We start from the raw sequence: 22,173 nt of genomic DNA, 5'->3' as shown, positions 1-22,173 counted from the left end.
TTTTTTTTAAATGTTCTGTCATTTATTTCATGGTTCAGGGTTTATAGGGTTAAAGTTTGACCATGGGAGCGTTTATCCAAAAAAAAAAACGCTCCATGCCCTGTGGTCTGTGTGCGTTGGAAGTGCAAAGCACTCTGTAGTAAGTGTGATAAAACATGAAAAAACCCATCAAAACAGACATTGGGAAGGATTTTCACCTGCTCCGCCATTGTAGGCGCATAAACATTATTTGCCGATTACATGCAGAGCGGGTGACTGAGAGACCTGTGTTATGAAGCGTGCACACTATATAAGTGATCACTGTATGAATATAGAGCCATTTAACACGTATATTTACATAAAATATATCGCTTACTTCACCTTTAACGCTGACAGACCTAGTATTTATGTGACTATGTAAGATGAATACCCTTATCACAATATGACGATGGTGAAGCAAAGTCAACTAGGAACATGGAACACTTTACTGTGAATATTTTATATAAATAAAAAATGGTGAGTAAAATGTTTTTATCTCGCAGTCAAATCTTGTCTAGTCTGGTCTTTAGTCAGTTCAGACTCAACAATGTAATTTTAAAGGTCACATATTATGCTAAATGCACTTTTTAAATGTGTTCCAACATATCCATGGGTCCACGGTGTGCCTAGAGACTGCCAAAATATCCCAAAAAATAACAATCTCTCCCTTTCTCACTCTCCCCCTTTCTGAAACCCCCACCCCTCCCCCCCAATATACTCTGTTCAGAATTCTCGCGGTTTATGACGTCATAAACTGCACAGCCACATCCCCATATTTTCTTTATATGTCCATGCTTCCCCCCCACATTAGCAGTAGTCTATGATAACCCCACCCCCCCATTTCTTATTGGTCCACGGCCCCGAGATCCTCTGGAAAAGTTTCTGAGCGACAGCCATGTTGCTTTCCCCGCTAAGCGACAAGATGCCCATAGTACAGCCTGAATGTTACATACACCAACACAGAATGCTTTTGCTCATACTCCACTAATTTATCTTAACCACAGCAGTCTATTAATGCCTCGTTTTTAATAACACAACGGATAGGAAGCTACCTGTGCTTTTTTTTAAACGGTGAAACTAAAATAATAGTTTTTATTGGTAGTTTTGCCTGACTGGTGTAGCTATTAGCTTTGGGACAAGCAACCAGCTTTTGCTCATAACACGCTGTTTATATTCCCCATAGTTTTTAACATGACAAAGGATGAGAAGATATTCCTGTAGAAATCACACTTTGAAGCTACTGTTTTCATTGGTTTAAATCGTCTGAGTCCAGGGCTGTACGCTTATTTTTTTAGGTGGTAGCACTGGTGCTAGCAAGCAAAAAAATTCAGTAGCACAAAAATAAATTTGGTAGCACACAAAGTATGATCGAAAACTTGCATAACCTTAACCCTTGCATTTCGCTCTAATTACCTTTGAGCATGTTATCTTGGTCTCATTTGAGATTCTCAATTAATATTATATCCTAGTGTGTGCAGTAATAATTATGGAAAAATTAATAGGGTTGCACTGATTGCAATTTAGACAAAAGAATCTAACCTGCCAATTGCAATTTTTTGCTGATTCAGAATTATAATTATTATAATGTCCTTCTGTTAATTAAAACCAAACTTTAAAACATATAGCCTATTAAATAAATAAGTATACATATTGGTACAATTTAGGATAAATTAAATAGGTTGTTGTGAATGTGTTGGGAGTAGCTTTTCAGTGGCTTATTTAAAACTTTGTTTAAATAGACTAGGCTACTGTTGACCAGTGTTAATTTTGGCAGCAAATTCTGATTTAGTCTTAGTCTTTTGAATATCACACCATTTAGTCTTAGTCCTATTTTAGTCATCTAAAATATTTTAGTCTTAGTCTAGTCTAGTCTAGTCTACTAAATATAAGCAGATTTTAGTTTGACTAAATCTACAGCGGACTTCGTCGACTAAGTGTTTTTCTTCATTGAATGGTATTAAGGTTTGAATATGCAATACAGACACAGATTTAATGGTTGTAATACAAAACATGTATTCTATTTCATTAGTAATAATCTCACATAAAATCAGTGTACCTGACTGGATAGGGAGGAGGGGGGGCTTTAAGAGCCTGTGCCCAGGGGTCCATTATCTCATGATCTGTCTATGAACCAACTGGATTCCACAATCTTTTTTCTTTTTGCGGGGAGCATGCACAAGCATTATTTATAAAATAAAGAAAATATTTTTAAAAAGTGGGGGGCCCCACACTAGGTCTTGAAACGGGCCCCGAGATCGTTAAGGCCGCCCCTGGGCAGCAGCAGCAGCACGCAGTTGAGGTGCTGATAAATTTGAGCAACTGCGCCTTCCTTTAAGCAACACTGCTGCCGCTGTGTGTGTTCGGACTTCTTTTGCATCAAAGCCTTTTAGATAATACAATTAGAGGTTTTAATTGAACGCTGTCCATGCGTCGGAGTTGATTGTAACTTAAAAACAGAAACTAACGGACGGAGGCGGCAGTTTCACATGGCTCTGTGTATTCAAACTCGAGACAGAGCCTACTACAAACAGATCGCGGAACTTAGCCGTTCCCCTAGACATCGTTAACGGGCAGGATATCCCTGACTATCATTTTTGTCCATCATACCGCAGAGTTTTTCAGCACAGCGGCTCACTCCACCCGCTCACACCTGCGCGGTCTCCCGTACCGACACAGGGTTGCATTCGCTGCTTTGCACTGATTGGATTTCTTCCCAACTTGTCCCACAAAAAGAGTAGTTCTGATTGGATCTCTTCTCCATTCGTCCCGCCCTAACAGTTTCGTCTAGTTCCTATTCGAAGACTATAGTGTCAGTTAAATTAGTCTCAGTCTTCGTCATCACATCTGCCTTTTTATTTAGTTTTCATTTAGTTTACGTCCGTGAAAAAGGTTCGTAGACGAATATTTTTCGTCATAGTCTTAGTCTACGAAATTAACACTGCTGTTGACTGCTCGCTGCAGCTGAAGGAGTTGCCTTTCAAGCTAGAAAAAAGCGCTAACTTCCTGTTCTTACCGGCTTCATTAATAAAAGTCAACTCACGTTTGGCTAGTAACAGGCTTTTAATGTGAAGGCGCACAGGAAATGTTCTGTTTGTACACGCGCTAACTTAACTGCGGTAATGTGCCGTCTCCTTCAGGTTATTACCGTTGGTGAAGTTTTTATACCTAGAATCGCTGCACGAGCACAGATCCCGAGCACATATCTTTCACCAGCCAAAGTGGAGGGTGGACTCAATAACTTACTTGCCTAAGTCTACATTTACCCCCATTTGGAGTGTTAATGTAGAGCCCTCTAAGCAGTGTTGTGCAGCACTCCTCTGTGTTTCAAAGACAGCCTCTCATTAGCAGCCTGTCGCACCAGTGCGAATGGATTTGTATTCATCATCGCACGTGATCAATTTCAGTAGCAAATGTGATCAAAGCTGTCGCACTGTACAGCGCTGGAGTCTTATTTTTAGCGTTAGCGCCTATGTAGCTTCGGTTGTAGCACCAAATTTAGCTCCTAATACACTAACTTAGCTTTCCCCTTGCAGTCTAATAATGCCTCGTTTTTAATAACACAACGGATAGGAAGCTACCTGTGCTTTTTTTTAAACGGTGAATTTAAAATAATAGTTTTTATTGGTAGTTTTGCCTGACTGGTGTATAGCTATTAGCTTTGGGACAAGCAACCAGCTTTTGCTCATAACACGCTGTTTATATTCCCCACAGCAGTCTGAAAATGACTCGTTTTTAACATGACAAAGGATGGGAAGATATTCCTGTAGAAATCACACTTTGAAGCTACTGTTTTCACTGGTTTAAATCGTCTGAGTCTTATTTTTAGCGTTAACGCCCATGTAGCTTCGGTTGTAGCACCAAGTTTTGCTCCTAATACACTAACTTAGCTTTCCCCTTGCAGTCTAATAATGACTCGTTTTTAACATGACAAAGGATGGGAAGATATTCATGTAGAAATCAAACTTTGAAGCTACTGTTTTCACTGGTTTTAATCATGTCAGGTCATGTCAAATTGTTAAAAGTATGGCTTAGCTCCGGGTAAACACTCCCTGCATTCCAATAGTAGTTGCACTTCCCCTTGTTCATTTACCCTCAGCCCTTGGCATGACGTAACAGCATACGTTGCACGGAGGGAACTTGGAGAGCGGAGGGAGACTGGGCGGGGGAGGAGCGGAGGATTTAAATGGAACCCACTTGCCCACTTGCCCTTGTAGTCGCAATGGACCGTCAGTTACATAGGTAAATCTGAATGCAAATAATACAGAATTATAACATTCTGCTAAGGTAGCCTATGTTGCAGAAAGCCATTTCCATAGCATAACAAACATTGAATTTCGACACGGGAACTCAGATTATCAAGATATTGTTACTTACACATGTAAATAGTTTGCTCCGACATATTTTCTTATTTATACTTTCAAACAAAAACATTTGTTTTAAATAGTCCTCTAATTGGCAGCCATCGGTGTTATAGCAGCAATGTGTAAACTGCAATACATTCACTGGATTGTTCGTATGGAAATAGGATAGCCTAATTGAGGCGTTTTGGAATATATTTATAGCCTATATATATATTTGTCCTGCGGGTGGCCGCGATGTCCCTAAAAGCATACAGTCTACCGGAAAATAAAAGGAGAAGAAGAAGAAGACGAACTGCAATGCACTGTGGGTGATATCCACCTCGGAGTGACCATCCATGTTGACTTGATCACTCAGCCCTCCGAGGGTCTATCTCACGAAGTTCACTTCAGTTTCCAGACTATTGGAACGACACTTAAGATGGCAGCGGGGATTCCCCCGAGGGCAAGTGCCTTGGGAAAGTGAACAAGGGCCTGTTGAACGGGTATTGGAACTTACCCACTGTGTTCGCAGTCGCGCAGTGTCTCTCTAGTATCGCGAGAGCACGGCAGAGATGGTGGGAGAGCCCCATGGACATATAAAGAAAGCCCGGCAGAGAGGTGGGAGGGGCCAGTCAGATCGCAGAAATATAGGTCATCCTGAGACCAGAGGACAATCAGGGTATAGAGGCTTGCTACAATAAATGATCTGAACGGGTTTTTCAGCAAACATCTAAAAAAATAAGTATTAGGGACTACTTAGACCATATAAAATTGACAGCAAGGTGCATAATATGTGAGCTTTAATAAATGTGTCTGATTATGGTATATGCTCTATACCTTACGTAACCTGACGATTTCCCGTCCTGCTTTGGCTGCTTCACATCAAAAGCTTTTTACTATTGATCTACAGTAAAGCTTCTTTTGTTACACAGCTACAGGAAATAAAGAGTGCACAACAACAATCTAACAGACTAATACTTTTATGACAGCATAGTCAGTTTTTCTCAGCAGGCAACAGACTTCTTCAATTTATAAACCCCCAAAATCACCATCATAAGGTTAACTCAACTTTTACTATCCTTCCTGTTGAAAAACACTTGTGTCATTGGAGCACAGCCTGACTCAGCATGTTTGTCCCAAAGAGCAACATTTGTTGATCAGTTGAATGTGGCAAAAAGGATGAGTTGCAGTGTTTCCCCCAGGAAATGTGTTAGTTAAGGTGATGTTCTGTTGTGGAGGGGAGGTGTTGTGCGATTATTGTGGACATTAGGCCTATTGTGATGCGATATGCTATAATTCATTAATGGTTATTATAGACTAGACATAAAAGAAGGTATAGCTGAGCCAGACTGGAATAATGCTTGTTTAAAGGCACAACAACAAACCACAAATACTCGATTTAAGCTACTTCAATACAGTATAAGTGGCTGATGAGAACATACATAACTCCTGTCAAGCTCCATCATATGTCTGCTAATATTCCAGATGTGTGTTCTAAATGTGTAGATGAGAAAGGAACTCTATTCCATTGTTTATGGGAATGTTCAAGGATCTAGGTTATAAAAGTTATAACATCTTTGTCAGAAATGTTTAAAATCAGTGTGCCTTTAGATCCCAAACTTTGTGTGCTTGGAGTCTACCCAAAATACTTTCACATGCGTAAAAAAAGGCTACTTGCTTGATTTCTTTTAAATACAGAGGTTATTGTTCGTTTTGGAACACGTATTTCCCAATTTAAAACATAAAAATAAAGCAGCATTGAAAATTCAGAAAATAAATCATGTAGGCCTACTTCACCAGCGGGAAAATGAAGGTGTATTGAACTCTGAGATCCTATGTAGTATAAATGTGCAACATTTTTAGAAATCGGTTCATCCTAGCCTGAGAAAAGGCAGAAAGAGTGTTTATGGTCTCACTCTCTAACCCTAAACAGTAGGGTAAAACACTCTGTCTTTTCTCAGGCTAGGATGAACCGATTTCTAAAATGTTTGCACATTTATACTACATAGGATCTCAGAGTTCAATCCACATTCATATTCCCACTGGTGAAGTAGGCCTTTAATAGAAGAAATAATAAATACAATGTGTTTTCCCCTTGAAAATAAATAAATGCATTTCTCCAAAGGTCAAAGAAAGTAAACGTGTGTCACTTCTGTAAACTTACTGAAACTTGCCTGGCCCATCACTCTCATGCATTCATCAGACTTTTCTCTGTGCTGTGTTGCCACGTGATGTGGAGTCTTAAACTTTCCTAGCTTTGCACATTTTCTTTCTGTTCAGTGGCCCTCATTTATCAAACTTGCGTGGAAACTGGTGCAGATTCTGGCGCAAATACCTCCCTACGCCAGGTATCGCGTGGGATTTATCAAACAGTCGTATCTCGCCAATCTCAGCGTACGCCAGGCCATTATTGATAAATGCGGCGGCTGAAAACAATCGTATCACACCCCTATATTTTCTCAGTTTAGAGGCCTCGCCCAGAGGTTTTACGACATGGATATGCGCATTACTAGCCTGGCATTCCCAGACCTGCCACTAGGCGCTGGCAAATTAAATTTGCTGCGCGTGTTGGTCTGGACACGCTCCGTTGAAGCTTTATCAAGAAAGCCAGAAATCTGGCGGGCGCGCCAGAGCCCCTTATATGGTACTCTGGGGAGGACGTAACCGGATGACGACAGTGACGTGCATGCGACGTCGAAGCCGTGTTAGTAAACATCAGAGATGGCCGCGGATATGTTGTGTGAGTTTGAGACTGCTTTGGCCTCGACCCTTAACGATTTGGAAGACGGTGCTCATATCTTTCATTAGCAAGTAAGTGGAATGTTCTATTTTGCCGACCGACAACGGCAAACGTTTAATTTAAGTTTAACAGCTGTTCGCTAAACGAAAGGGGCTTACGTCGCCTTGTGCATCGCTCTGATTGGTTGTAGTGCTATCCAACTGCGTGCAGTGGCATTTGAAATGCACGAGTAGGAGCCGCCCCTTGAGTTGGAAATTACTATTGATCGTCGCCAGACCCTCTATCGTTCAAGATATCAGGGTCTGGATTTCCAGGCTAGCGCATTACGGCACAGAAGAGGAACTTCTCTGAAGTAGAAATTGACAGAATAACAGCGAAAGTAGAAAAAAAAAGAGTTTAATTTCGGAGCATTACAAGCGGCATCAAAGAACGACAGAAGGCAGCAGTTAGGAAGGAAATAACTGCTGCGGTCAACAGCGTTGGTGTTGACAACAAACGATGTCCAGCTGAGGATTTTGCATTTTAGGTTTACATCAGTACTATCGCTCAAACGCTATAAAACAGCATACAATTATAGGTCGCCATTTCTTTACATAGATGAAGAAAAGTGGTCTCACTCAAAAATCGCCACTAAAAAAAGCGTGTTGCTGCTCTGAAATGCAACACCGACTGGAGGTGCGGGCATAATATAGCCGTAGAGGAGAAAAAGACGCACCAACTGTCTGATAATGGTCCCCATAAAATAAATACACGTCTGCAGAGATTTGAATGATTAGAATGTATTGGCCCTTTTACGTAGATAGTGTAGTAGCCGATTGTTTCCCCATGGCGACCAAGACAAGGGCGAGGCTGGACTCTTTAAATCAATGTTCCAAGTTTATTTCAGAGGTTCCAACAGACAATACAGAGGACTTGGTGATAGCATGAGCATGGGGGGCTGTCCCCCAAAGGCTAGCTGTATACGCCTGTGAGCCGTCTTATATCAAAAACTTGGCGTGCTGGTTCTCCTAAAATAGGCATATCACAGGTCCCAGCATCGGATGACGTTTATCTATTAAAAGGTTGTCTTCGTCTCTCACAGTGACCTCTTAAAATTTAAAGGCCTTTGCTCAGCAACTCTGGTATTAACCATTCAAATCTACCACATATTCCTCCATTTAGATGATACTTCATCTACAAAAAACAAGATGTAACCAAACATATTTGAATTGCCCAACAGAAACCTCCAACAAAACACAGAAACACTCTTTATGAGTAATGTAGAATACAATGCATAGATGTACACATTACTGCAGTAAACTACAAACAATGAAAACGCTCAAACACTGAACGATGAGAAAATGAGATTAGGGTGCGAGAGCCCTCTGCAGCTGGGTCTCAAGTTCAGACAATTCGAGACGTGATCAGCCCCCTCATGGGGGATGTAGTCCATCCAACTTTGGCACAGAGGATGGTCCTCCATTTCATACCTGGCAGACTCCGCCAGACGTGGAATTCCGTGGCCAGCAGCCCAGGAAAGTCCAAGTTGGTATGCGGCTGGTATGCGCGTGGCCTCCTCCTCTTTCAGCATGACCACAGCATTGCACTTGCGATAGCGCGGGAGCAGTAACCCGAGCAGTCAGAATTCTCGATGACATAGACGTTGGTCTCCAAACGTTGCACTTTTTCTACAAGTCTTTTTCCCTTTTTCCAGAGCGTACATAAAGCACAGAGCGACGTAACAAGCTTGATTCCAGTCCAGCCTTTTTTTCCAAAGTCTTAGTCAATAAAACTGCACACGGTTCTTTGTTATAACAGGAACTTCGTGGATACCTGGCCTAACGGAGCCTCTGAGTAGTCCCCAGACCGGACAATCATGCCGTGACCTTGACCTTGACACAGAGCACTTCCTGCCGTTCACACCTTATCTCCCGTTGCAGTTCTCTCAGTTATTTTTAGATACTGGGACAGACATGAAACTTTCAACTACGGCGTCCATCTGAATTTCTCTTTGAAATCAGATGGGTCCCGCCGCGTACAGGTAGATCATGTTTCCTTGTTATTTTATCCGTCATCGTGACGCCAATTGTAGTAGCCGATTGTTTCCCCATGGCGACCAAGACAAGGGCGAGGCTGGACTCTTTAAATCAATGTTCCAAGTTTATTTCAGAGGTTCCAACAGACAATACAGAGGACTTGGTGATAGCATGAGCATGGGGGGCTGTCCCCCAAAGGCTAGCTGTATACGCCTGTGAGCCGTCTTATATCAAAAACTTGGCCTGCTGGTTCTCCTAAAATAGGCATATCACAGGTCCCAGCATCGGATGACGTTTATCTATTAAAAGGTTGTCTTCGTCTCTCACAGTGACCTCTTAACATTTAAAGGCCTTAGCTCAGCAACTCTGGTATTAACCATTCAAATCTACCACAATAGCACTACTCAAAAGGATTTTAAAAACTAACGTATCCTACGCTCACGTCCATTTTGACAAATGCCGAGGTTTGCGTGGAAATGTGCTTACACCCACTTTTCTGGTCTACGCACGGTTGATAAATGAGGGCCAATGTCCCTGTACCTGAATCCTAAATATCCCCATAGAGCAGCGCTGCGTTTATTTTCGCCACTAGTTCAGCGTCGGCTTACTCCTGCTCGTTTACTTTCCCGCCTGCATGCTGTAGTCATGCGCGTCGCGGTCACAAACACAGAGCCTCAGACACACACACAGAGCAGCTGATAGTCTGATCCGAGAGAAACGCTTGGAGACACGTGTGCATCTATTTACCGCAAATTGCGGCCTTTAGTGCAGTTATGACAATGCACAAGCATACAGCGTGCTTGCTAGGATATTAATTGTGCAGTACTAAAAAATAAATAAAAAACGTGGTCGGTTGTCGGTAGTCAAGGCGGGGAGCCGGCGTTGTCAAGGCGGCCACCTTAGCCATTAAGCGCTGGGGGAAACACTGAGTTAGTAATTCAGTCATTACTGGATGGCTCACTGATGTTGATTAGGAATCCCCATTGAACACAGTATGTGGAGTCAATATTTGAATATCTCTCTCTAACATTTCAGATTAAAAAAAATTATAAAATAAAAAAATCCCCAAAATGGAATGCACCGTTGCTTTCCTGCTGCTGGTGGGTGTGTCTGCTGGGTCAAATGGAACAGAAGTATCTGTGGACCAGGAAAGCAGTTAGTGCAGCCAGAGCTATGCCCAGACTGTCTCCTACACTGGCAGCAGCCATCGCAAACTCCCGAGGTCTGTCCCCTGTCTGGGGGAGAAAAGACAGAAATCAGGATGAGCACACACACACTCACATGTGCATGCACGCACGCACCTCACGCACATGAATAATAATTGACCTTACCAAGCCTATAGATTTTCAGTGGCACTGTCCGAATGAAGCACCTTGGACCAAACATCTCCTTTTAAATATAATGCCCACAAGTACAATAAACATTTCACCTGAAGACAGAATTAAACTGTACAGACAGCAGATGACTAAATAATTGCAAGATAACATACAATAAATACAAGGTCATCCAGGAATAAATGCTGGGTGACATTATTTTACCATTTTTTTTTACCCTGTCATGGCAGGTTCATATTGAGGAAGTGATGCCTTTGCAATAAGAGGGAGGAGTTGTTAAGTGAAATGTGGATACCCTGGATAACTGATAGAAAGTGAATCTGACCTTTTTGCTGATCAAGTAGAAGGTGTTGACATACGCAGCTCCACCCAGCAGACCCTCATAGGTGACAATAGTAAAGAGCAGCCAGGCACTGGGCAGGAACTGGTAACGCACTGCAAACAGGAGCAGTACTGCATTCACCACCTGTGGACATGGACACATGCATTTATCCCTTTGATACAAGACAAAAGCAAACTGCATAGAAAGTGTGTTAATACTGCTCTTCATGGGTTAGAAGTAACTGTATCGCTTACTGCTATAGGAGTAAGAGATCACTATTCTGTGTTAAGCTGGTGCAAAGCTGACATTCTCCACTGTGTGTTTGTCAGTACACAACACTCTTCTGACTTTCTAATTTACAGTTGGTGTATACACTTAGTGATTAGGATAGGTGTGTTTTCTGTAGTAACAACATTTAAAATGTTTAATATTAAATGAAAATCAGTTAATATCAGAAAATATCGTATTTCCTCTTGCAATGATTATAAGCCCAAATAATAGTATTTAATTAAAAGACATGGTGATAGCAAAAATGTAAGTGGAAACATATTTAAATGAATATTTACACTACAACTGGCAGCAATTAGAAAATGTTAGTAGGGGCGAATGAATTTAAGTCATAGACGAAATAACAACACGAAATATACCCTACAAGAAACAAAAATAAACAATCAATATGAAAAAAATAACTAAACAAAAAAAAAACATAAAGAAATAAAATTAAATCAAATAAAAGAGGGGCGGAGAAAGCTACTCTCCTATAGTTATTGTTGGTTTTTAAAAATAATTTAGGAAGGGGCGCCAAATTCTGTAAAAAAATTTCTCGGATCCCTGGGTAATGTAACGTATTTTCTCTAAATTCATACATGCCATAATGTCTCGAATCCAATGTGAGTGGGAAGGAGGAGCAGGATCTTTCCACTTGAGTAGGATAGCCCTGCGAGCAAGTAATGAGGTGAAGGCCAGTACTCTCAGCTTCACTTTAGGTAAGCCCGAATTTGGTGCAATGCCAAAAATTGCAGTGAAAGGGTTCGGCTTAATTTGATGCTGAAGTACTTCAGAAATTGTTTGAAAAACTGATGTCCAGAACTCAGTCAAGATGGGACATAACCAGTACATGTGAAAGAGTGATGCCGGTGCGCTCTTACAGCTATCACAGGTCGGGTCTACATCGGGGAACATACGAGCTAATTTAGTTTTAGATATGTGGATACGATGTACTACTTTAAATTGCACAAGAGCATGTCGGGCGCACATGGAGGTAGAGTGTATCCGATCCAGGACTGAATCCCACATGTGATCTGTGAAGGCAGAACCTAGGTCCTGCTCCCACAGGGTTCTTATAGCTGCTAAAGAGGGGCTATGCAACTTTGAAATAAGGTTGAAAAACACAGAAATTGAGCCTTTTAATGTGGGGTTTACAGAAAGAAACAAATCGACATGATTGGCTGGCGGTTTATAAGGGAATTGGGGAATTAATTTCTGCGTAAAATGCCTGATTTGCAGAAATCGGAAAAAATTTGTCTTTTCGATACCAAAATGTTTTGTCAATTGAGAAAAACTAGCAAATAGATCATTAATAAATAAATCACCGATGCATTTTAAGCCTTTTTTATGCCAGATCTTGAATGTTCCATCCACCGTCGAGGGAGTAAACAAATGATTAGCTGCAATTGGGCTGAAAAGTGAACAATTCTGCATTCCAAAATTCTTCCTAAATTGGGTCCAAATTCGAAGGGAGTGCTTAATCACGGGACTACTGTTGGGAATAGCCGAAGAGAGTGGAAGTGCGGCGCTTAAGAGGGCAGATAGAGACAATGGGCTAATAGCGCTGGACTCCATTGTTACCCAGACTGGGGCTGAGTCGTCCAGGTGAAAATGCACCCAATACACTAAAGAACGGATATTAGCAGCCCAGTAATAGTATTGGAAATTAAGGAGGGCCATTCCACCTGTTTGTTTGGGTCTTTGAAGAAAAGCTTTCCGTAACCATTCCAAATATAATTTATCATTAAAGAGTCAAGGGCCTGAAAAAAGGATTTGGGGAGAAAGATGGGGAGACATTGGAATAGATATAGGAACTTTGGGAGTAGTGTCATTTTAATTGAATTTATTCTACCTATGAGAGAGAAAGCCAGAGGAGACCACTTCGATAATATTTGCTTTGCCTGATCCAATAATTTGAGGAAGTTCGATTTAAATAGGTTTTTAAAATTTCTGGTAAAGCATACCCCAAGGTAACTCAGCTGATATGTCACCACTTTGAGTGGGAGAGCTGTATAATCAAGTTTAAGAGCTTCTTTATTAATCGGAAAGAGTTCGCTTTTACTCAGGTTACGTTTATAGCCAGAAAACTGACTAAAGACCTCCAACACAGAAAGTGCCTCCGGTAAAGAGGTGGCTGGCTTGGCGACAAACAAAAGTAAATCATCGGCGTATAATGATGTTCAATTCCTCCTCTCCATATCCCCTGTTACCGCGAATGGCAATCGCAAGTGGTTCGATTGCAATAGCAAAAAGGAGCGGGCTCAAAGGACAACCCTGCCGGGTCCCACGGTGCAGATCAAAACTACTTGAGTAACGGCTGTTTGTTAATACTGAGGCAGAAGGGCATGCATATAATAATTTAACCCAAGAAGTGAAAACAGGACCCAAACCAAATTTTTCAAGGGTGAAAAACAAATAATTCCATTCTACTCTATCAAATGCTTTTTCAGGATCCATAGAAGCGAGGCATTCTGATTCAATATTTCTGGGGGAATATAAAATGTTCATTAGCCGGCGGATATTATAAAATGATTGGCGTCCCTTTATAAACCCAGTTTGGTCGGGGGATATGATAGAGGGGAGAACATCCTCCAATCTGTGGGCGAGAATTTTAGCAAGTATCTTCACATCTGTATTTAATAGTGAAATTGGTCGGTATGATGCACAATCTAGAGGATCTTTATCCTTTTTTAACAACAGGGAAATACAGGCCTGATAGAACGAAGGCGGGAGTTTACCTGAGTCAAATGAGTCTGAGAATACAGAACATAAAAAAGGCGACAATTTGTCTGAAAATTTCTTAAAAAAGTCAGATGGAAGTCCGTCTGGACCAGGAGATTTGCCTGATTGCATAGATGTTATTGCTGCAATAATTTCCTTCTGAGTAATAGGTGCCTCAAGGCTATGTCTCAGGTCTTGAGAAAGGGAAGGCATGTTTAGGTTATTGAAAAAGGTTTCCTTCACCGTTACATCTACTGTACAATCAGAACTATACAAATTTGAATAGAATGTTTTGAACTTTTCGTTTATCAATTTCTGATCTGATGTTGTACACCCACTGTCTGTCCGTATTCCAGGGATGAGTTGCTTCGCTCTAAATCCGCGCAGTTGATTGGCCAGGAGTTTACCAATCTTGTCACCATGCTCGTAAAAAGTACTTCTGCTCCTAAGCAACTGGTCTGCAACCTGACGAGAGGAAAGAAGGTTGAATTCTGTCTGAAGTTTTAAACGTTCTTTGTAAAGTTCAGATGAAGGTGAATTAGCATATTGTCTGTCTATGTTCAGAATCTGATCAGCAATTTCAGTTTGTTTATGTTTTGTACACTTATTTTTGTATGCTGCAAATGATATAATTTCACCTCTCAAATAAGCTTTCAGGGCTTCCCAAATTGTTGCATTGGACACATCTGGTGTTTTATATATACTCAAAAAAGTTTTAATATGTGTAGAGATGTGTGAAAGAAAACTCTCATCTGTGAGCAACAATGGATCCAGTCTCCACTGCCTTCTTGTATACTCAACGTCAGGGAAAGCCAGTTGAAGGAGCAGAGGAGCGTGATCTGAGATCACAATACTTTCATAACTGCATGACTTTAGGTCTGACATCAATGAATTATCAACAAAAAAATAATCAATTCGGGTGTAAGTGTGGTGGACATGTGAAAAGAATGAATATTCTCTTCCTGTGGGGTATAAAAACCTGTATGGATCAGAGAGGCTATAATCAGCAAGAAATGATTTGATATAACCTGCAGATCTGCTAAGAGTGGCAGGTTTGGGGGAAGAGCGATCTAAGACTGGATCTAGATAACAATTAAAATCCCCACCAAGAATAAGAGAATGGGAATTGAGATCGGGGAGTTGAGAAAAAAATCTCTTAAAGAATTCTACATCATCGACGTTAGGCCCGTAGACGTCGGCCAAGATGACTGACTTATTGTAAAGTTTGCCTGAAACAATAATAAACCGTCCATTTTTATCTGATATAATATTTGAGGACTCAAAAGGAATATTACTATCAATAAGGATAGCTGTGCCCCTAGCCAGCATTTAATTAATCGCCCATGGTCAGAGTCATGTAAGTGGGTTTCTTGAAGGAAAACTATTCCAGCCCTGAGCCGTTTTAGGTGGGTTAAGACCTTACCCCTTTTCACTTGGTGATTTAGCCCCTTGACATTCCAACTAATTAAATTAAGATTGCCCTTCATCTAGCTCAGTTATAGTGAGAATAAAAAGAGTTGCTCCGATAAGAAAAAGAGTAGGAAAATACAGAGGAAAAGAAAAACACACAAAAAAAACACAAATAACTGAAAACACAGCAGGTGATAACTTATCAGCTAAACCCCCAGTTAACACCACCCCATCCCACCCAGAACCCACCCCATATATTGCTCTAAACAGCAAACCCCAAAAGACCCTTACTAGTCTCACAACAAACATTCCAAGCCTTAACCTGTGCTAGCTTCCCACATAAGTCTTGTACAATTCACCCCATAACAGCTAGTAACACTATGAACAATCCAGCAAACTGTCAAAATGACAACACACTAAACAAACATACCGTGCTCACCCAACAAATTCGAAATACAAAAAAAAGAACAAGGCGTGAGTTAGACAAGCTGTCCAAATGGCAAAAAAATAAAAAATAAATAAAATAAAGAACAGACACGCTTATCTAGCCGTTTTAAAATAGAGATACAAATAAAAAAAGCGAGTGAGCTAGACAATACGTCAAAATGACAAGCAACAAAAATGTCACGTTCACCCAGCTAATTTACTCCTTTTAAAAAAGGGAGAAAAAATGCGTGTAGTACCATCAGTCTGAGAGTTTGGCTGGGGATATGAAAAGAGCATTTGTCCAAATTGTATACTCACAGTAGGCAATCGTATTTACTACGGACTCACTCACACCCAATGTAGATATGTAGTTAGATGCTTCAGAGACAGACCGCAACCACTTTCTCTCGCCGCTCTGGAGAGTAAGGCGAAGCCTCGCAGGGTGGAGAAGAGAGGGACGGAGACCGCGCTGATAAAGCTCAGCCAAGACCCCCCTGTATTCAGCCCGCTGCTTCACGACCTCCACGCTGTAGTCCTCGTAGAACCGGAGCTTGTGGCCGTGGTATTCCAGCTCGCCCTGTTTACGTGCCTCTCTCATGATCAGGTCTTTAGTCTGGTATCGGTGAAAGCGGATGACGACGGGTCGCGGCCTCTCACGCGGGCCCGGTTTGGGTGCCAAAGTGCGGTGAGCTCTGTCCAGCTCCGGGGGAGAAGGGAGAACTTGATCACCAAAAACCTCGACCAGGAGCTCGGAGAAAAAGGCGGTGGGGCGTGCACCCTCAAGTGACTCTGGTAAGCCCACAATACGAACGTTCTGTCTCCTGCTTCTCCCTTCCAAAACCGACAGTTTAGCTTTCAGCAACTTGCTATCTTCCTGCAGTAAGGAGCACGTAGCCTCAAGTTGCTCCAGGCGTCCGCAAACAGTCTCTGCATTCTCCTCGAGATCGGTTATACGTTTCCCCTGGCCTGAGACCACGGCCTGGATGTTGTCCAGCTTAGTGTCCATGCTGGCGAACGATGATTTAAGCTCAGCGGCTATGGCTGCTCTATGCTGTTCAAGCAGATCCGGAATGGAAGCCATTGAGCTAGCACCAACGTCCATGCTAACCACGCTGTCTGAGGACATATCTGACTCTGCCGAATCTCTTTTTGCGTTTTTCTTGCTTCTAGGCATTTCTCCAAAACAGTATCAGTGTTACCGGCAACACAAGCACAAAAAAAATCGATGAAAATAGGGTTTAATCAGTTAGGTCTGAAATAGTTAGTGGGAGCTATAGAGCGATCGCACCTACCCCATGCTCTGTAACCCGGAAGTCTTCCATATTTGGCGTTTCTACCGCAATTTCATGGTACCTACCTGGTCCCTGCTCGAGGCTGTTTTTTTGGTATCGCCTCGCTCTAGGTTCTAAGCGAGCTGAGCCGATGCTAAAAGGTGACGTCGGCAGACTGCCGGCCACTGATTGGACAGAGACTACCGGCTCATTCTGTTGTATTTACTCCAAGCCCCAACCACAGCTCATGCTCCCAGCATCCAATGCGGAAGTGACTAACATTGCAGTACCTCCCGGTGGCCACTAGGGGCTGTATGCAGAAGAGAGCCATTTTTCATTGACTCCAATGTTAAACATGCCGTTTTCACAGCCTTATCAAACCTATTTCAGGCCTGGATCAAAAAAACATTCTAGTCTGTATGTCATGACAACTCTGAGGGGGGTGAATTTTTTTCTACCAGGCTAGTTTTTATTCTATTGGAGGTTAAAATTTATGAATATTAGGGGCGCGGCCTTTTGAGTGACAGCTAGCCATTGTCCCTCACTTAGGTTGCGTTCCGAATCGCATACTTTCTACTATATAGTATGTAGAAAAAAGATTTAGGATGTCCCGATTCTTGTGCCAGATTTAGGATGGTTAGAAGTACCCGGATGTCCTACTTCATGCGGCCAAGATTGTTAGTGTTGAAAAGTGCATCCTATTTGGCCGATTCTGACCCACAATCCAGTGCGCACGTGAAGTGACGTCACATCGACGAAGCTTCCATATGAAAACAAACGGGGATGCAACGGATATAAAAGCAAGAGGCAAGATCAAGGCGCAATGTTACGATGAAATAAGAGAGTAAAGTATGTCCCAATAGTATGCGTACTGCATCCTAACTAGATTCTTTTTATCGTCGGATGTAGTATGTAGAATAGAAAAAAGAAAGAGTATGCGATTCGGAATGCAACCTTAGCCTCAAAGGCTAGTTGTCAGGCTTAGCATTCTAACGGTGCATGCACGACCATGTAGATCTGACCAGTCAGAGCAGACTAGGATTTTTGCGATAGAGAGCAGAAGAGGCTGTAAAAGGCGATGAAGAAATGGGAAATGGTAGAAAACGAATGGGTTTTTTGAACAATAAACCACTAAAACCTTTTCTAGTAGACCTCGGAGATATACATTTAATCCTGAGTTTTTGCATAATATGTTCCCTTTAACAGTTTGGTATTTGTACTTTTACTTCAGTTAGGGAGGTGAATATTTCCTTCTCTGCTGTTTAATTTTTACCTGGGTCATCTTTGAGTCTTCCTTATACCAGCAAAATAATTTTCATACGAAAGTACTTTTAATATAACATAATATTCTACTTTTACTCAAGTGATACTTTAATTGGTGACTTTTAAAATAGTAAATTCTCTGATATGATGATGATGATGATATAAGTGCATGCCCTCTTATGCTAATAGCCAGGGGCTCGATGGCCAACGCAAAGAGGAGGGCCGAGAGGGGACAACCCTGGCGCGTGCCCCTCTGAAAGGCAAAGGGTGTGGATCTTTCCTGGTTTGTTAGAATGGAGGCGGTGGGATGGGCATATATTAAGTGCACCCATGAAATAAAAGGGGCCCCTAGACCGAACTCCTCCAGCACCTTGATCAAGTACCCCCACTCAACCTGGTCGAAAGCCTTTTCCGCGTCCAGACACAAAACAGCTTGTTTGGAAGAGCTGTCGAATTTGTTATACATAATATTTAGGACTCTCCTAACATTAAAAAATACAAACCTATTGGGGTCTGATCTGTGTGAATAATGGATTCTATAAATTTGTTTATTCTATTTGCCAGAATTTTTGTGAAGATTTTGAAGTCCAAGTTAAGCATAGAAATTGGTCGATATGAGGACGGGTTAGTTTCATCCCTGTCTTGTTTTAACAAGAGAGAAATGTTTGCGTCATACAGTGTTGGTGGGAGTCTGTTCGCTTCGGTTGAGTGGGAGAACATTCTATGCAAGATCGGGGTTACTTGGTCAGCAAACTTCTAATAAAATTCAACTACAAAACCATCTTTCCCAGGGCTCTTGCCGTTATGCAGTGATTTGATAGCGTCCGTGATTTCTGCAGGGGACAGTTCAGAGTTTAAGGCCTAGCGGGAGGCGCTGTCTAGCTTTGGTATGTCTAGCTTTTTTAAGGAGTATCACCAGGAGCTTTATAAATCCAAAGCTAAGGGTGATATCGACGCATGGTTAAACCATTTATCTATCTGTTTCGGGTCAGTTAAAGCCACACCTCTGCTAGATTTTATTGTATGTATGGATCTGCTGGCTGTTGCCCTCTGAGCTGGCGGGCCAGCAAGGTATGTGGTTTATCCCCTAATTCAAAATAATGTTGCTTAAGTCTGAGAAGCTGATCACTCACTTGCCTCGTTAAAATAGTGTTATACTCGTATTTAAGGCTAAGAATATTTTGCAGAGTTTGGGGGTTATTTGTGTTTCTGTACAATGTCTCCAGCGAGGTTAGCTCTAAGTCAATATCCTTTAAACGTCTTTCTCTAGATTTCTTTAAAGACCCTTCATATGAAATGATATAACCTCTCATGACCACTTTAAAAGTTTCCCACAAGGTGGAGTCAGAGACATCCGAGTTATCGTTGGTCTCTAAATATTCAGTGATTTTTCCCAACATGTATTTACAAAAATTTCTGTCGTTGAGCAGTGAAGGGCGTAGCCGCCAATTAGCTCGTTGTTTGAATCTCCCAAAGTCAAGAATAATGGCCGCTGGGGTATGATCCGAGATCAGGATGTTGTGATATTTGGTGTCTATTACATTGGGTATAAGTCTAATAAAAAATAATCAATACGAGAATACAAATTTTGCATTTTGGAAAAAAAGGAGTCGTCTCTGTCTGTGGGGTGCTGTATTCTCCAGATGTCAACTAAATTAGTAGTTGAAATCAAGTTTTTCAGAACTGTAGATGAGTTAGAAGGGTAGCTTGTTTTCTTTGATGACCTGTCCATATGCCAATCAAGGATTACATTGTGGTCCCCTGCAGCAATCACATTTGTGCCCGAAAGGTCAGGTAACATATCAAAGGTTTTACGGAAAAAGGCAGCGTCATCAATATTTGGGCCATAAATGTTAATAACTGTTACATGAACAGAGCAAAGGTACCCAGTTACTATAAGGAAACGACCATTCGGGTCACTTACTGTAGAGATATGTTTGAAATCTATGTTTTTCTTAATAATAATTGCCACACCGCGGGCTTTGCTTGAAAATGTGGATTGAAATATCTGTTCTGCCCATCTGCAGCGCCCGTTTAGTTGGATGGCCCATGCCTCGCACGTTCCAGCTCAACATGGTAATCCCCCTGTTTGTATCATCACCCCCGAGTATCATACAGAGTTATACGCCATAATACACACGCAATGACACAGTAGTTTGCCCCAAACAAAAAAACAATTAGACCACTAATAAAAAAACACATACAACCCTCGAACATGCCCTCCCACCCTCCCCACTTTCCAAAACAAAGCGAGGGGAAATACCCTAACATACTGTAATCGGGGGCTACTCCAGCCATCTAGCCTATTCAGCTGAAAAACCACTAGCTAACTAAAAGCTTAGCTGCCCCCCCTCCGATATACAAATAAGAATGTCGAACATAATAACGTTTCCCTTTGAAAAGTGAACAAGAACATATCTCGTGTAAACAACCTGCTCCCGGAATATATCAAGGCACATTTATAACCAAACAACAAAAAAATAAGACGTATAGCCCAGTGCCAAACCTGTAAGCAGATATGTGTCCGTGGCTCAGCTTTAGCCGTGCATGGCCTGGCCCACGTTAGCCAAAGCCCGCCGACGCATGAAAAAAGTCTGTGCAGCTGGGCAAAAAATACTGTCCTCTATCTTAAAGCTTACCCCATAATAAAGTGACCATGGCTCCAAGTCGAAGTTGGTTGTGAGGGTTGGTCAGAAGACCCATTAGCCAAAGTTAGCCCGCTAGCCGATATAGCCAGCTAGCGGTCCTTAGCTCACTGGTGACACCGGGATGCTCGGTATGTTGTCGGCAAATCTAGTGGCCTCCTCCGGGGTGGCGAGCATCGATGTGTCGGAGCCCTGGGTGACTCGCAGCCGAGCGGGATAGATGAATCCGGTACGAAAGCCAGCATCTCCCAGCCTTCTCCTCGCGTCCTTGAAGAGCCGGCGACGCCTCATTATCTCCGCCGGGAGGTCTGGGAAGATATGGATCCTTTTCCCATTGTAGCTCAGCGGATATTTTTGTTGTGACAGCCGCATTATCTGTTCTTTCAGCCGGTAGCTGTGGATCTTAGCTATCATGACTCTGGGACGTGCTGGGTCGTTAGCTGGATGTGATCCAAGCCTGTGAGCTCGGTCCACCTCTATTGGCTCCGGGAAGTTTTCTGAGCCCAGTAGATCCTTAAATTCCGTGGGGCGACCACATTCAACTTTTTCTGGTAGCCCGACCACTTTTATGTTTTGGCGTCTAGAGCGCGCCTCGAGGTCGATAACTTTGTCCTGGAGAAGCTTGTTAGCATTCTCTAGCCTTAGCCCCTGTTGTTCTAGGAGGGTTAGCCGGGTGTCGTGGTCACTGCTAGCTTCTTCCACTGTAGCCATCCGCTGACCGTGTTCAGACAGAGTAGCCTGCGTGATTTGAAGAGACACCTCCAGGGCTTGAAATCTATCGTCCATCTTCTTGCTCAAGTCGCCTATAGCTTTGAGAATGACGGCCAAGCTAGGGGCAACATCCGCCATTGTTAGCTCTGATGCCTCGCCATTAGCCTCCTCCTCAGCCAGCGGGGGTGATGGGCTTTTCGTCTTTTTACGAGGCATTTTGTTTCGTTGCCGGTAGTAACGTACAAAGCAGCACTCAAAGTGGGAATTGTGCAATAAATTGTCTTTTTTTATGTAATACTACACTACATCGGAGAGGAGCGCAAGTGAAACACGTCTATTCCATCGGAGACGCTGCGTCCTTCCCTCTCGTCAAATTCATTTTAAACAATGCTGTCTTTTCCTACGTTCGAAAGGAAGCACCTTTTCATCTGTCCTTGGGCCGATGACGTTTAGGGTTAAGGTTTAGTAAAGGAGGCATAAAGGTTAGGAGATTTGACTATTCGTAGAGGCCCCAGGTGTCTGACCAGACCAAAGGAATTAATAAAAACTATATAAAAACAGCTTTCTTTGCACTGATGGTATTGTTTGCTGTTAAAGGTAATTTATGATGGTCAGAGGGAAAATTAGAGTGTCCCAATAATACTTAAAATTCCTCGTTGGGACTTTAATACGCAGGCAAAAGGTCATATA

At 42.2% G+C, this 22,173-nt stretch overlaps 1 protein-coding gene across 2 annotated transcripts in view; it reads right to left on the bottom strand.

Annotated features, from left to right (window-relative positions):
* The window catches only part of cln3 (CLN3 lysosomal/endosomal transmembrane protein, battenin), a 78,465-nt gene that overhangs the window by 7,881 nt on the left and 48,411 nt on the right, over positions 1-22,173 (bottom strand). The window contains exons 14-15 of one of the 2 annotated variants that reach the window (XM_080043490.1): positions 10,773-10,913; positions 10,195-10,348 (exon numbers count right to left, since the gene is read on the bottom strand). In XM_080043490.1, coding sequence (XP_079899616.1) covers positions 10,232-10,348; positions 10,773-10,913 — 258 coding nt within the window. In that variant the 3' untranslated portion in view covers positions 10,195-10,231. Of the gene's footprint in view, positions 1-7,928; positions 10,349-10,772; positions 10,914-22,173 lie in introns of those variants that run through there. The other variant, XM_080043489.1, reaches the window with a different exon arrangement.

The sequence above is a fragment of the Ammodytes marinus genome, assembly GCF_949987685.1.
Source record: "Ammodytes marinus genome assembly, chromosome: 16".
Taxonomy (NCBI): Eukaryota; Metazoa; Chordata; class Actinopteri; order Uranoscopiformes; family Ammodytidae; genus Ammodytes; species Ammodytes marinus.
This window is presented reverse-complemented; position numbering and strand designations above follow the sequence as displayed.